General features: G+C 39.8%; 1 protein-coding gene across 1 annotated transcript in view; it reads left to right on the top strand.

Annotated features, from left to right (window-relative positions):
* CERS3 (ceramide synthase 3) overlaps positions 1–15,196 on the top strand; it is a 72,908-nt gene that overhangs the window by 33,170 nt on the left and 24,542 nt on the right. The window contains exon 9 of the mRNA XM_008568276.1: positions 8,718–8,871. Within this exon, the coding sequence (XP_008566498.1) occupies positions 8,718–8,871 (154 nt within the window). The remainder of the gene's footprint in view (positions 1–8,717; positions 8,872–15,196) is intronic.

Here is a 15,196-nt window from a genome sequence, read left to right on the forward strand (position 1 = left end):
ATACCGAATTCACTAGTCCACTGCAGAGGGCAGCCAGTACCACTGTTTGCTGTCTTCAGGGAATTGGAGTGCAAATAAACCAAGATTAACAGACGTAACTGTAAAAATTTTTTTGCTGGTGAAAATATTTCTGTACTGACATTGACTGATTCTCATTGTTTGGAAAGTTGTGAAAAACCTCACCAAGGCATTGGCAGTCTGGGAGATCAGTTTTCAGTGGTCTTTCAAAGAGTCTCTAGATTGTAATGCTGAAGCATGTCAGTCAGAAAGGGAGCTTCAGTCAGTTGCAGGGTGTTGCTCTAGCATGAGTAGTCTTCTCATTAACTCGAACTTGGTACACAACCAGCTTGGTGGTGCCAAAGAGGAAAATTTAGTTCCTTGTTGCTAGCCTGGCTCCAACCATCTGTCTAAAACATGTAACTCTGTAGATTCAGTTTTCAAGGATATTTTATTCAATCCAAATTTCTTGGGAATTTACTCTGGATCAAGCAATGTGCAGATAGGAGATGTGATTGGAAGGCAGCTCAACTAACCTGTTCCAGGATTAAGACATTTTAGAGTACTGGGGGAGGCAGTTTGCAATCTAGGTGCTCTGTTCTTCTTTCCAACTAATTTGGTTGCACGTTTTGTGGTGAGACACAGGGTAGGGTGGGGAGACAGCTAACTGGGGTTGTGCCCATCTGAGATTTGTCTGGAAGCCTTGAGGAAAAAAACCTGGGCTTGTACATTGCACTTGTTTCCCCTTTCCTTGAGTCAGTGTTCACTCCCCAGTCTCAAGCAGACTCACTTTCCCCTGCTGAGTCTCCCTTTTGGACTCCTGCAGCTGTGTTCCCTCTTCTCCTTTCCTCCTGTTGTTCCTGAGTATCTTGTTTAGCTGATGTTCAGTCAGTGTCAGCAACAGTTAATTACACTGGTTTTCTAAACATTGTTTCATCCACATTAGGCACAAATTCAAATTAGCATTGGTCAAATTGCTTTAACTCAGTTGCGTGGTAACCCCATTTGTTTGCATTTTATTTATATGATATGAAAAAACCATTTAAATCTCTCGGGCTTATGTTTTTCACATTGTATTCCCAACTACTGTTTTCAAATAATAATTTCCATATTATCAAATTATTGGATGTATCTGTCTACTTTAACATTTACAAATACCACCAGAGAATCACTAGGCTAGAGAGACCTTTCTAAGGTCATGAGAATTATTCCCTTGACTCCCAACAATTTTCATAAATGACAAGAATGGATAATGATTTCAAATAGGCGGGCTGATCTGAAGGGAAGTAGCACTCTGTTTTGCTGATTTTGCAACCTGCAAGGTGAGTTAGCAGGTGGCAGTGAGACTCTTGGCTGCATTTCTTGAACTCTCCACAGCCAGGTGTTGTAAAGAATATGGTTCCTACCCTCCAGGAGTGCATTATGGCAGCAGATTGATCTTTGTATCCACCCCTAATTCACATATTTAAAGACTATTAATATTGACTTGTGTTTCTCAGATGTTCCAGAAAGAAAAAAAAATAAAGCATTTCAAACTGCGAATAATATTTAAATAAATATCATCCTTCCCTCTATGGGTACATGTACTTGTAACTTTCTTCCCCACCATTGGTTCACTGGACTTCAGGTCTCAGCTTTTGATGATCTGGCTATCACCGGTGTGGAAAAATGGTACCCTGGGAGCCCACCTGTGAAAGGGAATTTGTGGGTGATGAGACCATTACGAGTACTTGGAATGGCTAACAGAGCCAGGAAATTTTTAAAAAATAGACAAAGCTGAAAACATCCAGTAGTGCTCTAAGCTGACATTGGTCAGTTGGAAATGTGGATGAGGAGGCCTGGGGCCCTGTCCTGCAGGATAAGAAGAGGGCAGAGCGTGGGTGTCCTGGTGCCATGGTAGGCTGATGCCCTTTGTGCAGCTAGTGCAAGAAAGAAGGGGCTTGTGCAATGCGAGAGCGGCCTGGGGAAGCCAGCCCCTCCCTGAGGCACCACTGCAGATGTCTATCAGGAACTGGACTTTCCAGTTTCGTGCCTACTGCAGGAGACAGCAGTTCTCCACATGTGTTTACTGCCTTCTTCAGCAGGGAGCCTTGGGGGAGCCCGCTCCCTAGCCCCCGCGAGCCTGGGACTTCCTTATGTACTTTACACGTCTGTGAAGAACAGCAGCAGCATCCCCCTCCCTCAAACCGTGGAATCTCAGAACGAGGGCCTTTACTCATAACTTAGTTCAACCCCTGTATTCATTGATTTAGAAATAATTTTAAGCTTGCAGGAAAATATCAAGTGTATCACAGAGAACCTCTGTATATGCTCTTTACCAGTTAGTATCTTGTCCTGTTGACTTTGTCATTCCTTCTCTCTCCCCCACCTGCTCACACGTGTGTGTGCATGCCAATACACACACACACACACACACACACACACACACTTATGTGTATATGTGTATTTGTTTCTGAACCATTTGAAGGTTGTGAACATCAACTAAATCATTCTCTGTGCCCTAAATACTTCAGTGAGTACTTCCTAAGAATAGGGACATTGTCTTATGTAATCTCAGTGTAGTTATCATCGGCAGGAAATGTAGCCATCTGCCATCCGTGTTCCAATTGTGTCAATCAATCCAATAATGTCTTTTATTACTTTTCCCCCTCACTATTGGGATCCAGCTCTGGATCACATATTGCATTTAGTTGTTGTTCATCTGGAACAGTTTCTTACCCCTTCTTTGTCTTTCATGTCATTGACATTTTTGAACCATTTAGACCCCACATTTATTTTTCACATGAGGAGTTAAGGTATTTCCAGAATTACACAGCTAGTTATGAAAGAAGCAAGACTAAGAACAGGACATTTGAAACACAGAACAGATATGTTTCAAATTAAATTACTAAACTGGAAGGCATCACTTGACTTCACTAAATATTTATTAAGTTTTCTTCAGCTATACGATCACTTCAAAATCTAAGACATCTCTGAGGTAGACAATTGCTCACCCGTAGAACCAGAATTTGTTATCCTAAAAGGGCTTAATGCTCACACCTACACTTAGCAAGAAAAAAAGACCTTTAACATTAAATTTTCTTTAGAAAAATACAACTTTTTGTGGTTGCTTTATTTTGCCCAGCAAAACCAACTACTGTCTATACCAGCACGCAGTGATTGAGATAGTTAATTGGGAAACAAAACTGAAAACAGAGAAAAGGCTGAGCTTTGCAATTCAAGTGCACAGTAGTAGTTTATCAATTTGGAAAGATTAAAGTCCAGTGGATTAGAGCAAAGTGGTTTTAGGAATTTAGGAGTACAGCAGTCTTTTGGCATTCTCGATGAAAAGGAAAATTCCACTGAGCCTGTCAGGTCGTGACCAATGATAAAGTGTCCAAGTGTTGTGTGTTCACGCCTGTGCCTGCACACGTGTATGCACGTGTGTTAGGGAGAAAGGTGGGGAGGGCAGATGTGTGTGTTTATTTGTTTGTTTGTCTTATTTTCCTTTTTCTTTCAGCAAAGGAGAGGAAATTTCGATTGAGAGAATGAACCAATCTTTAGTTAGGTCCTGAAAATTTAACTGTGGGGGCACAACCTGCTGTCGCTGGAGCCACAGTGGCTGCTCCTCTCTGAACTCCTGTCCCCCTGCCTGGGCCTCCTGTCCCCTCTGTGCTCCCACAGGGAATGTTCAGACAGCAGAGTCCCTCCTCTTCTAGAGCTTGCTTTCCCTCTCCCAAGTGGCTTCTCTTCCTGCTGGCAGAAAACACAGCCAGTTCAGCAGCACTCTCTTATGGGTGTTGATCCAGCTGTGTGCCAGTGGAAGCCCAGCACAGTAGGAAAGAGGGGGTGGTGGCGGGAAAGTGGCAAGAAGAGTAATACCTGTAGTTGCGATGACCATTTGTGTGCCCACTGTGTGCCGAGCCCTTTCTGTTTGTCAACTCAATTATCCTCATAACGATCCATGAGGTGGGTGGTGTTTCTCACTTCATAGCAGATACCGAAGCCCACAGTGGCTGTAGGACCTGCAGAAGGTCCTGGGAGCCCTGAGCCAAGTCTCACTGGCTCCACAGCCCTTGCTGTTGGTGTCCTCTCCTCTCTGCCCTGAGGCTCGGCTCTCTCAGAAGGTATTTGCATTTAAATGGCAGTCTCTTCCATTTTGAGAGCTCTACAGTTTGTAAAGTCTCCATGGAGCCTACCAATCGGTGGGGTGGGGTTAGTTCCACCTGATGACTAAGGGCCTTGTACAGGTTCCAAAGCAAGAAATTGGTGGTGTCAGGCCTTGAACCCAGCTCGGATGATTCTGTGCCCAGTGTAACACTTCCCTTTCTAAAGCCAGCAAAGCTTCCCGTTGCTCTTACAATGGAGGCCACACCCCGACCTTGACTGCCAAGCCCTCCTGAGATGGCTTCATTCATTCCTTCACCCACCTCATGCACAACACCCTTCCCTGCACCTGCTCCCCCTTGAGCCACGCTCGTCTTCTTTTAGCTCCACCGCTTTTCCAGGATGCTCCCACCTGAGGCCCTGTAGGAATAGTACAAAGTTCCTCCGCGGCTCGGAGTGGGGGAGTCTGGGCTCAGTCAGAGCCCTGCAATGTGCCTCACCCTTTCCTTTCTTTATTTTCATGAATCATAATGAGCAATCATATGTTTAGCTAATTATTCACATTCTCTGGTAGACTATGTAAAGGGGATATTATTGAGTAGGTTCTGTTGTCAATTTTGACACTGGCAAATTCCCCAATAGGGGACCTAGTAAGGGTCAATGCCCTGGAACACGAAAGTAGGGGACACGGAAATGACAGTGTCATGGACACTGCTGTTGGAAAGCTGGCCCACTAGTGAGGAGCAGGAGAGCCTAGAGGAAAGCTTTAAATTCAAGAGTGACCAGAATAGCATGGGGACATCTGTTGTGGAGGCCCGTGCTTTAACAGATAAAAAGAGTTTTAGTTGAAAAGGGGAAGTACATTCTAGGCCAAGAGAGCACAGAATAAGACACAAAATCGTCTAAGGACCCAGCATCCAGAATTACAAATAGACTTTACATATGTCATTTCCCTCAATTCCCATTAATAACCCAATAAATGTGGGCACCAGAATGTAAGCACTACTAGTTCATGGATTTTGGTCCCTTTATTCGTTATTATATTCCTGGCTTCTACCAAGTGCCTGGTCGCACTTTGGTAGGTGGTTAATAAATGTTTATTGAATGAATAAGGTAGGTACTCTGCTTTACAAATGAGAGAATACAGTTAAGAAGTAAGGCAAGATTATATAGCCTGTAAGTAGGAGAGCCAGACTTTTAAGAAAATATGGGAAAGTATGTTTTATAGTGATGGAGATGAAAAAGGGCATTTAAAGCATAACATGTAAACTAGATATAAAGGAAACAATTGACAGATTTGGTTACAAAAATATTTTTTTAATTAATTCATAGAAAAATATGGTTTAAAGAAAGTATCGGACTATATAAAAATATGTAACATGATTAAAAAACAGTGTTGAGATCCTTAATATATAAAGAGCATTTATGAATCAACAGAAAAAAATAAATACTCCAATAGAAAAATGGACAGATGCATAAATAAGTGGTTCTCAAAGGAATAAATAAAAATAACCAAAGAAAATAAGTGGTAAAATATATAAATTTATGTATAAAGGTATTTATATAGTCACTTCATATGAAATGAAAATGTAAATGTTAACAGTGCAATGTTATTTTAGGTAGAGTCTGACTAAATGCAATATTGGTCAAGGTCTGAGGAAGCAGATACTCTCACACATTGGGTGTAAGAGTATTGATTGGTACAATCTTGCTGGAAAGCAGTCCAGCAATATACATTGTATTTCAAAATGTAAAATGAGTATTCTCTTCAATTCAAGATTTTAGCTATTCTAAGGGGATAATCAAACAATTCTATCAAAATGTTTTTACAAGTAATTCTCACAGTGTTCTTTATAATATAATGAAAATTGGGGGAGAACTTAAATGTCTATCAATAAGGGATTAGTTAAATTATGATATAGCTATACAATGGATTTCAGTGCAGCCATCTCCTAGGATGATATATATAGTAAGGGTTGGGAAACTATGGCTCACAGGCCAAATACAGCCCCCTGTCTGATTTTGTTAATAAAGTTTTATTGGAACACAGCCACACCCATTAATTTAGGTATTATCTATATGTGAATTAATTTATGTAATGTTAGCTGCCAAATGGCAGACTTGAGTTGTTGCAACAGAGACTGAATGGCCCAGAGGCCTGAAATATTTATTATCTGTCCCTTTACAAATAAGTTTGCTGACCTCTGATGTATAGCTGTATGCATTGACGTGGAAAGCTCTCTGTGGCATATTATTGAATGGAAAAAGTAGGGCACAAAATTATGTGTGTAGTGTGATCCCTGTTATATAAAACCATGTGGTGACAGGGGGGTCATAAAAAGCACCTTAAAGAATGCATTTTTAGGAGAGATGTCTTGAATTATGTTCACCAAAATATTCTGCATTATCTGTGAGACTTTAAGTGGGTTTTCTACACTTTTTTTTCTTTTTTTTTGGTGGCTGGCTGGTACAGGGATCTGAACCCATGACCTTGGTGTTATAAGGAAATTATTGCATTTTTGAATTGAAAAGTAAATTTGAGAAATATTTGCATAAATAAAATGAATACATGACTAGTACCTTTATTATGTAGAGTTCATTTAATTGTTTTTCAAACAGAAAAAGAATTTGAACTAACTCACAAAAGAGGAAATAGAACTGTTAAGCGGGCATAGAGGAACTATCAAAGCATTGCAAATAATGCAAATTGAAATTGTTTTGTTTTTTAAATTAGTAAATTTTAAACCTACCTGGTACTGGTTGGGGATTCAGTGAAACTCGTTTTTCATAAATTGCTGGTGGCCATATACCACCATAGGGTTGTTATAATTTTGGAAAATAATTTGGCAATATTTTAATGCCTTTTAATATACACCTTGAATTTATGTACCCTTTAACGTACACCTTGAAATAGTAATCTGACATTTAGGAAGATACACTTCTAAAGAAATACTGTTCAATTTGAGAAACACTATATACAAGTTGTCCAAACATTGTAAAGGTTTTTAATTTAAAGCTAAATGGAATTGAACATAAAAGCCCATGTGTGCTATATTTACCACAATGGCAAAAGTCTCTGTAGGATGCTTCCAAGTGCGGATGAGGATGTGGAACAACTGACATCCTCATGCATTGCTGGTGGAAATGCAATGCAGCCTGTCTGGAAAACAGTTTTTCAGTTTCTTATAAAGTTAAACATATGCTTATCATATAATATGCAACAATTCCACCCCAAGGTATTTACTATCAAGAAATGAAAACTTATGTTCACACATGCACATGAATATATTTATAGCAGTTCTATTTGTAATTGTCAACAGTGGAACCAACCCAAATGCTCTTTGGTGGTTGAACAGATAAACGTGGTACATGCACGCAGTAGACCAGCACTCAGTGATAAAAAGGAACATGCTATTGATACCCACAGACCTGAATGAGTCTTAGTGGCATTATGCTGAGTGAAAGAAGGCAGTCTCAAAAGCTCACACGCTGTGTGATTCCATACATATGTCCCTGGAAAGACAAAACTAAAGGATGGAGAACAGATAAGTGGTTGCCAAGTGTTAGGGGTGGTGAAGGGTGGGACTATAAAGGGATAGCATCAGGGAGTTCTTTGGCGTGACGGATCTGTTCTGTATCCTGACTGTGGAGGTGGTTACACAAACAAATACATGCGTTGTAATACACCAAAACCCAGTTATTCTTACTGTATGTTAATTTAAAAAACAAAATGAAAATAAACCTGTAATAGAAAAGAACTGGAAGATAATGCACTAAAATTACAAAGTTATTTAAGGTTATGGGATCATGGACAATTTTCTTTCTTCTCTTATTTTCCCAATTTCACATGAGAAAATTATTTTCATAACTAAAATAGTATAATTATAAACATACCTATCCAAGAACTCTAAAGTCATAGAACTGTAGGAAGTTTGGGAAAGAAACAAATAGCCTTTTATACTGAAATAGTGTCTGAAGACACCATTCATCATGGGCCATCAGGGGCAGTTCAAATGGTGTCCAGTAATCTGTTTATGAAATTAATAAAGTATGCAATTCACTTTAGGACATGGAAGTAATTGGGGAATTTTTGCTTTGTTAAAAGCCTCTTTTGTGAGGGTACCTCAAAAAGCTCATGGAAAAATAGAATTAAAAAATAATTCAAATATTTTCATTAACTTTTTGAAGTACCTTTGTATTTGTAGAATTCTCCATTCATCTTTGATGCCAAATCAGTGAGATTGTGTCATATGGCAACAACAGCCCCATGTAAACATGCGTTATCTCATTAGTTCTGCACATCCCACCCCCACTGAAAGGTAAGTACGGTTAGTGCATTCTCTTCTGTTTGCCAAGAAGACACTGAGATACAGAGACAGTCTAATGTGAGCAGTGGGCAATAAAAATGCCATTTGCCTTAAATTTTCTCTCAGGAGATAGACTGCATTACTTGTGGCTTGCCAATAATGATATAAAAGGTAATATTATCACGTCTTTTCTCTTGAGAATTTCCTGGACATCATTAGAAATGAAATAAATGTTGTATGCCTTGGGAGAGAAAGTAATTGTTTTCTTATTGAAAATTCGCGAGTGCTTTGGCTGTAATGACATTCTCCCGTCTGCTTGGTTTTCAGGATTTTATATTGCACGCTGGTTCTGCCTCTGCACTACATCAATCCCTTCTTTTCATACATCTTCCTCAACGTGCAGCTAATGGTCCTACAAGTCCTTCACTTTTACTGGGGTTATTTCATCCTGAAGATGCTCAAAAGATGTATATTCTTGAAGGTAAGGATGTCCAAGTATTATTACTCTTAAGAAGCAGACTTCATGCCAGATTAAAGGTGAGGCCCAGAGGATGGAATGTTCAAGTAAATTCGTAGTTTTAACCGGTATTCTTTTTTTCTTGATTCGATCATTACTGGTACAACTTCTCTAAAATATAGCTAGATTTTTCATAAGTAGGTCTCTAAGGTGCTTTTAAGAAATTGCATTCATTAGAGGGTATGTTATTTTGACATGTTTTAATCCAAAAATTGATTGTTGCTTTTTAAAGAATCCCTTAATGAGTCAAAATTTGCCCTAGTTTGGGATAAGCTATATGATGGTAGTTGAGTAATATTTCAGAGCCTTATGTTTACCTTTACTGAGCATCCAATTTACACATAAATTTCTCCCCCTAAGCTTGCTCCTACTCTGAAATATTGTCCATCTTTTAGCTATACTTTGTTTCTGAAAACATTTTTTTAATCTAAATAATAACAAATTGATGATATCTTTCAGATGATAGAAGGTTTTTTGTTTTGTTTTGAATTCAGATCTGGGCTTTAACTCCAGAACAGGGCAAGGGAAGGGCTACAGAAATGAATAAGACACAGTCACTGTCTTAGGGGAACAGCCCACCATCTTGTGGGAGAATGTTCACCTGCTAGCAACTGACTATTACGTATGGAATGTCCTGTGTTAAATAGCAGTCCCAGAGACTTGCTGTGGAAGGAAAGATAAAACAGAAATTGACTCAAGGGACCAGGGAAAGTTTCACCGAGTGATGGAGTTTTAGTTGAGCCTTTAAGGCAAGCAAAACAATCAGATCACACTCCTACTCTCTGAATATTGTCCTTCTTTTGGCTATACTTTGTTTCTGCAAATGTCTTTTTCTGTAAATATTAATAAATTGATATTTGTTCTTCTTTGTCTTTAAATCATACAGCTAACGGAGTTTTAATTAATGATCTGTCAAGTAGAAAGTTACAGCTGGCCCATTTTGGGGTGTTACTGTCTATGTATAGCACAACATTATGTCACCATCATAATGGGTGACTCATATTTAACAAGTTGGTAATTAGTCTGATAAACTCATTTTGTATCGACTCTCTAACTCATTTTCCTACTTTAGCAAAGGTGTCTCAAAGATCATTGACGAGTTGACAAATGAAATGGGCATTGCAATAAATGACCTCTGGGATTTCCACCATTTCTTAGCTTCTAGATCTAGACAGAGGTGGAAATTGGGCTACATCTGGATTAATCCACGGGATCCAAACCCTTGACCTTGGTGTTATAACACCAAACTCTAAGCAACTGAGCTAACCTGCCAGCCTATTTTTTTTTTTAACTAAATTATTGACATGAGCTTGTTTTCTTGAGAGCTGACTTTTTTTCCCTAAGGTTTGGGTGCCAAGAAAAAAACTTTCATTGAAGGCTTCTAGTTTATTAAAATTCCAAATAGTTTTTCTATGATCTCTGAAGAAGTTTTTGAAGTAACTGAGGTAAGATTAAGAATGTGAACAGTCAGACAATTTGCACATGCCATGGTTGGCGTAAAGGAAGGGACCTAACTGAGCCTATAATTCTGTTGGGTCAAGGCTTCCTGGAGTTCCTGTCCTCACGCAAAAATTGTTCCCTTATTAACTGGTGAGTGATAATAATTACAGGCCTGGAAGGTATCCCAGGGAGTGGAGCCTGGAAACCAGAAGACACTCTAGTTGGTTTCATCATGATTTTTGTATTTCTAATCTCTAATGGGTCCTGCCAGGCCTGATTAGAAACCCAGTGTGTTGGGGAGCTGTGGACAAGAATCTCTGATTTCTCAGCCTATACTTTAGAAAAGCTGTTTCCAGTTGCAATTTGACAGCAGTTGCAAAGGCCCCTGCAGCCCTCATCCTTGTAGCTTGTGTGACTTCAGCTGGCTTGCATGTGCACTCCGTTTTCCACAGCAGTGGCAGAACTGGCTGTGAAATCAGTTTATTCCTCCAAAGCTGTCAAGCCTCTTTTTAAAGAGTGGTATTTGAAGGCGTAGTTGCATTGCAAAGGGGAGGAAAGGGACAGAGGCAGGAGTTGAAATTCTTAGAGGAACAACTGACAAATCAGTTTTCAACTCTATTTAATAAGTATTTAGCATTTAATGCAACCTCATCTGTTACTAAAGAGACTAAGTCTTGGATACTTTAAAAATGGAATTGCAAAAGTTCATAGGCCTCCAAAAATTTCTTTAAAATCTTAAAAGGGAGACTGAGAATTTGTCCCTTTAGTTCCTTACATGTGGTAGGTTCCCAGTAAGTCATTTTGAATATGCAAATGAATACATAATTTGGGAAAACAAACCACACTGTTTTGGGTGAAAAGTTACAAAATAATTTATTGATCATTTTTGGTCTCCATGAATTTTCATGGAAGACTGAAAAAGAGAAAGTGATTATAATTCTTAAAAATAGCATGTTTTTGGTAACATCCCGGTCTTATTTTCCATAACAATAGTGTTATTGCCCACGTGTGATGAATGAGGGCCTCTCACCATTAGCTTTTGTTCCTGAACACCTTAAAATAAGAGTATCACTGTAATTTCAAGACATTAACTGTCCTGTGTTCAGGACACTTGTTAGCAGGCATCTTGCTGCCTGAGAACAAGCACTGACACTGAAATTTATCTGGTTCCTATGAAATTAGTGATTTTGTGATGAACTACCAGCCCGCACAGCACATCAGGAACTGTGACAGGCTGACATATTCATCTTGTCATTCTCTTTGCAAACATGAGAAGTGCAGTGAGAGAAAATTAAAAGGAACATAGTATACTTTTGTTTAATATTACTTAAGAGAACTCGATCATCTTTAAGCTTTTATTTTCTTCTTTTTAAAAACCATACTGGGTCCTGGCCAACTCAAGCATGTCTCTGTGACGTCTTACACTGGTGAATAGCCAAGACATGCCCATGGGGAGCTAGAGCATGCAGCCACTGAGCCAGGGTGGAGAGACTAGCCCCTTGGCAACCTGCCCCAGCCATCTGCAACTCAATAGGCAGCATCTCTGAAGTTCACAGAATGACACTTCGCATATGCTGAACTGTTTTACTTAAAGAAAGGAACACACTAATAAACATGAGGAAACTCAGGCATAGACCAAAATTCACACAGTAATTTCATGGCAAGGAGATGATTAGAACTCGAGTCTCTTTTCTTGCGACGCTTTGCCTTTTTAAAAATTACTCTTTATTTGAATTAAGGGCAGAAAGTTAATAAGCAGAAATACCCAGAAAATCAATTTTAAATACTTGTATAGAGTAAAAAATAATGAGTAATCAAGATAATAGATTAAAATGTAGCACAAATCCTTTAATTTACTTTTGAATGTTTTTAAAGCATTAAAAAATGTTTTATTAATTTTTTTAAAAACCCAAATCACTTCCAAGTAAAGCAATTAGATAGCTAAGAGTACAGACTCTGTAAAGATTCAAACCTTAGCTCTCCCATTTACTGTCTGTGATCTTGGGTGTATTACTTCTATTTATTGCCTCACTTTCCTCACCTGTAAAATGGGGATGATAATTATTAGTACTTGACTTAAAGGGTAGAGCCCTTAGAACCGTGTCTGCACATAGCAATCACATGATAAACATTGGCTGCCATCATCATTATCATTATTACTACTTAAGCAGGTTCTTTCTACCAAATTACAGGTTGCTGGGCATTGAATCTCAGTCAAGCCTATTCCTGTTGCTTAGACAGACAGTAGTACTGCAGCTGATGGCAGATGTCAGAATCCTTGACTTTCAGCCAAGGTTCCAATGACAGTTTTCTAAGCTGTCTTTTGCCACTTACTTTCATGACTTACATTCCAAATGACCCCTTTTTTCACATTCTCTCAGATGTCAGCATATTAGGGAAGAAATAAGAAATCTGTAACATCCAAGGAGCCTCCAAGTCTCTTTTGTTTAGTAATAGCAGATGTAAAAATTGCACTTTGCTGAACAAGACTTCATAAAATACCACAAAGACTGATGATTGAAATAAAGTATTATAAAAGTGCTATCAATTTATATTTCTATATTTCTGCATATGTACACAGATTAACTAGCTTTACAATTTAGTCATGAAACAACAGTGGGATTTGTCAACTTGTAATGACAAAAATAACTATGCTAAGTTGCTTAGCTTAAAGAATTCCAAATTTGAATATTCTTTCACACTATACATTCAGCTCAATAACAAAACGGAATTTCCACAGAACTGTAGAACTAAAAGAGACCACAGACATCTGTCATGACCCCACGGCACCCCTCCTCAGGGTCCCACTCTCGTCTGCCGATCACCACACATGGCCACAGGAGTGAGTTCCTGCTGACTGAGTCTTGTGGTCACTCTGTGCAGCAGCTGTTGTTATCCCTCTTTCATACAGGAAGAGCACGTGGCTGAATGAAGTCACATGACTTGCCCAGTGTCACACAGCAGTGGGATTCACACCCTGGAAGCCTGAGACTTCAGAGCCTGTGGTGCTAATGCTATGCTCTTCTGTTTCCACAGTAGTTCTGCATTTGTGAACACATGGCCTCAAACGTGAGGAATAGGTGTTGCACGTGTGTGTTTACGTGTGTTTCTCTGTGGTGTATTTATTGTGTCTTATGCTTGATTTTCACATATTTCAGAATTGTATCTTTGACCTCGCTGAGTTATCTTTATCATTACTTTACAAGTAATTGATTGATTAATCCCAGGTTTTCACAGAGGGCACTCTAGAAAATCTCATTAAGTGTATCCCCATTAGAGGATTTTTCTGGCTTAAAGCAATCATGAGCTGAGTTTCTATAAACCTGAAAGGGTAGAGTTGTTTAAAGAAGTCAAAGTTGAATAGGCAAACATCTGCATGACTCTGTGATAATAAAAGCAAGACAGTGCATTATGAGTGAGATGCAGGCCAGTGGGGAAACTGGCCCCTCCCAGTCTCCTGCCCCCATAGAATTACTGTTGCTTTGCCCCTGACTGGGAGGCCTCATGTTAGACCCACAGCTACAACAAGGGCACCGAGATGAGGGCTGGGGAGGAGACCCAAGCACACATTTGTAATTTGAAATGAAAGAAGCACAGACCTGAGAGGAGGGGTCCATCTGCCAAACGGGGAAACGCTCAGAAGAGGAAAGAGCCTTCCTAAGGTCATGCAAAACAGGACTAGAACCCATGCCGCGACCTGGTTTTCTCTACCCCAGGATAACACTGTCTGGCATTTTCTTACACTGGGATGTTCAATATCTTTTCCCAAGCTACTTGAAAATTCTTCTTTCTGCCGTTTCTTTCTAAAACAACTCCTGTTCCTGTCAGCACAGCTGTGGTGATGGCCACGTCCAGATGCTGCAGCGCCCTCTCTGCTGCTGAGCACAGCAGCGTGTCTTTTCAGCTCTTAGTGCCAGGCAGACTGACCTGTGGTGGAAAAAGATTACGTTAGGATTTTTAAATAAGTAAAACAATATTTTATTTCCATTCTCTTCAGTCCACCCTCTGTTGCTTTGGAAGTAGGTGTGGAAGGCAGCTGGATGCCAGCAGTGGGGTGAGGACTGCTGCTTCACTGTGGCAGACCCGCTTCCCTGCAGTTGCCCGAGTCACCTAATTGTACGAGTGGTTTTCATACCTTCTTTATTGCATTCTAGCTCCCTTGTGTGTACCCTTAAATTTCTTGTCTAATGTGTTTACTAACCCTGGTTTTCAAAATACTATTAGTTTGAAGGTATGGACTGCTCAAGTCCTTTGATGACAGGCACTGAAGCAGTCGTGACACAAAGGGACAGGTTCAAGATGAGAACTGCTGAATGAAAGCTTCTCCTTGATACCTGTGGCATTCAAGGCCTGCCTTTGTTTCCTCCACCCCAAAGCTGACTGTGATGGCCTCCTGAGCCATTGATCATACCTTGCTGAAGGTGGAAAGGCGGGAGGGCGATGGGGAAGATCTAAGTAAAAAGATCAGAGAAGCTCTGAGATCTCTTTCTCCATGATTTTAAACACCGTTTTACAAAAATGGAGTTAATCTTAATATAATCTTGGGAGGAACAGATAGCCTTCATTTTATTAGTGGAGAAAGACACACACACACACACACACACACACACACACACACACACACACACACACACGTCTTATGTGGAACTTGGGTTTTAGACTAAGGGAACAGGCACAATTCGTGGCCTGTTAATAAATCTACACATTCACACAAGGATGTAAAAGTCTTATTAATGGGATCTTGGGCCAGAGAGATTGTTAAAAGCAGGTGTGGGGAGACTGCACGCTGGTCAACACCGTCCCTGTTAATCTCCCACTATTTTCTGGCTGTACCCGCCCCGCCCCCCCC

Source organism: Galeopterus variegatus, unplaced genomic scaffold (genome assembly GCF_000696425.1).
Source record: "Galeopterus variegatus unplaced genomic scaffold, G_variegatus-3.0.2 Scaffold393, whole genome shotgun sequence".
Classification (NCBI taxonomy): Eukaryota; Metazoa; Chordata; class Mammalia; order Dermoptera; family Cynocephalidae; genus Galeopterus; species Galeopterus variegatus.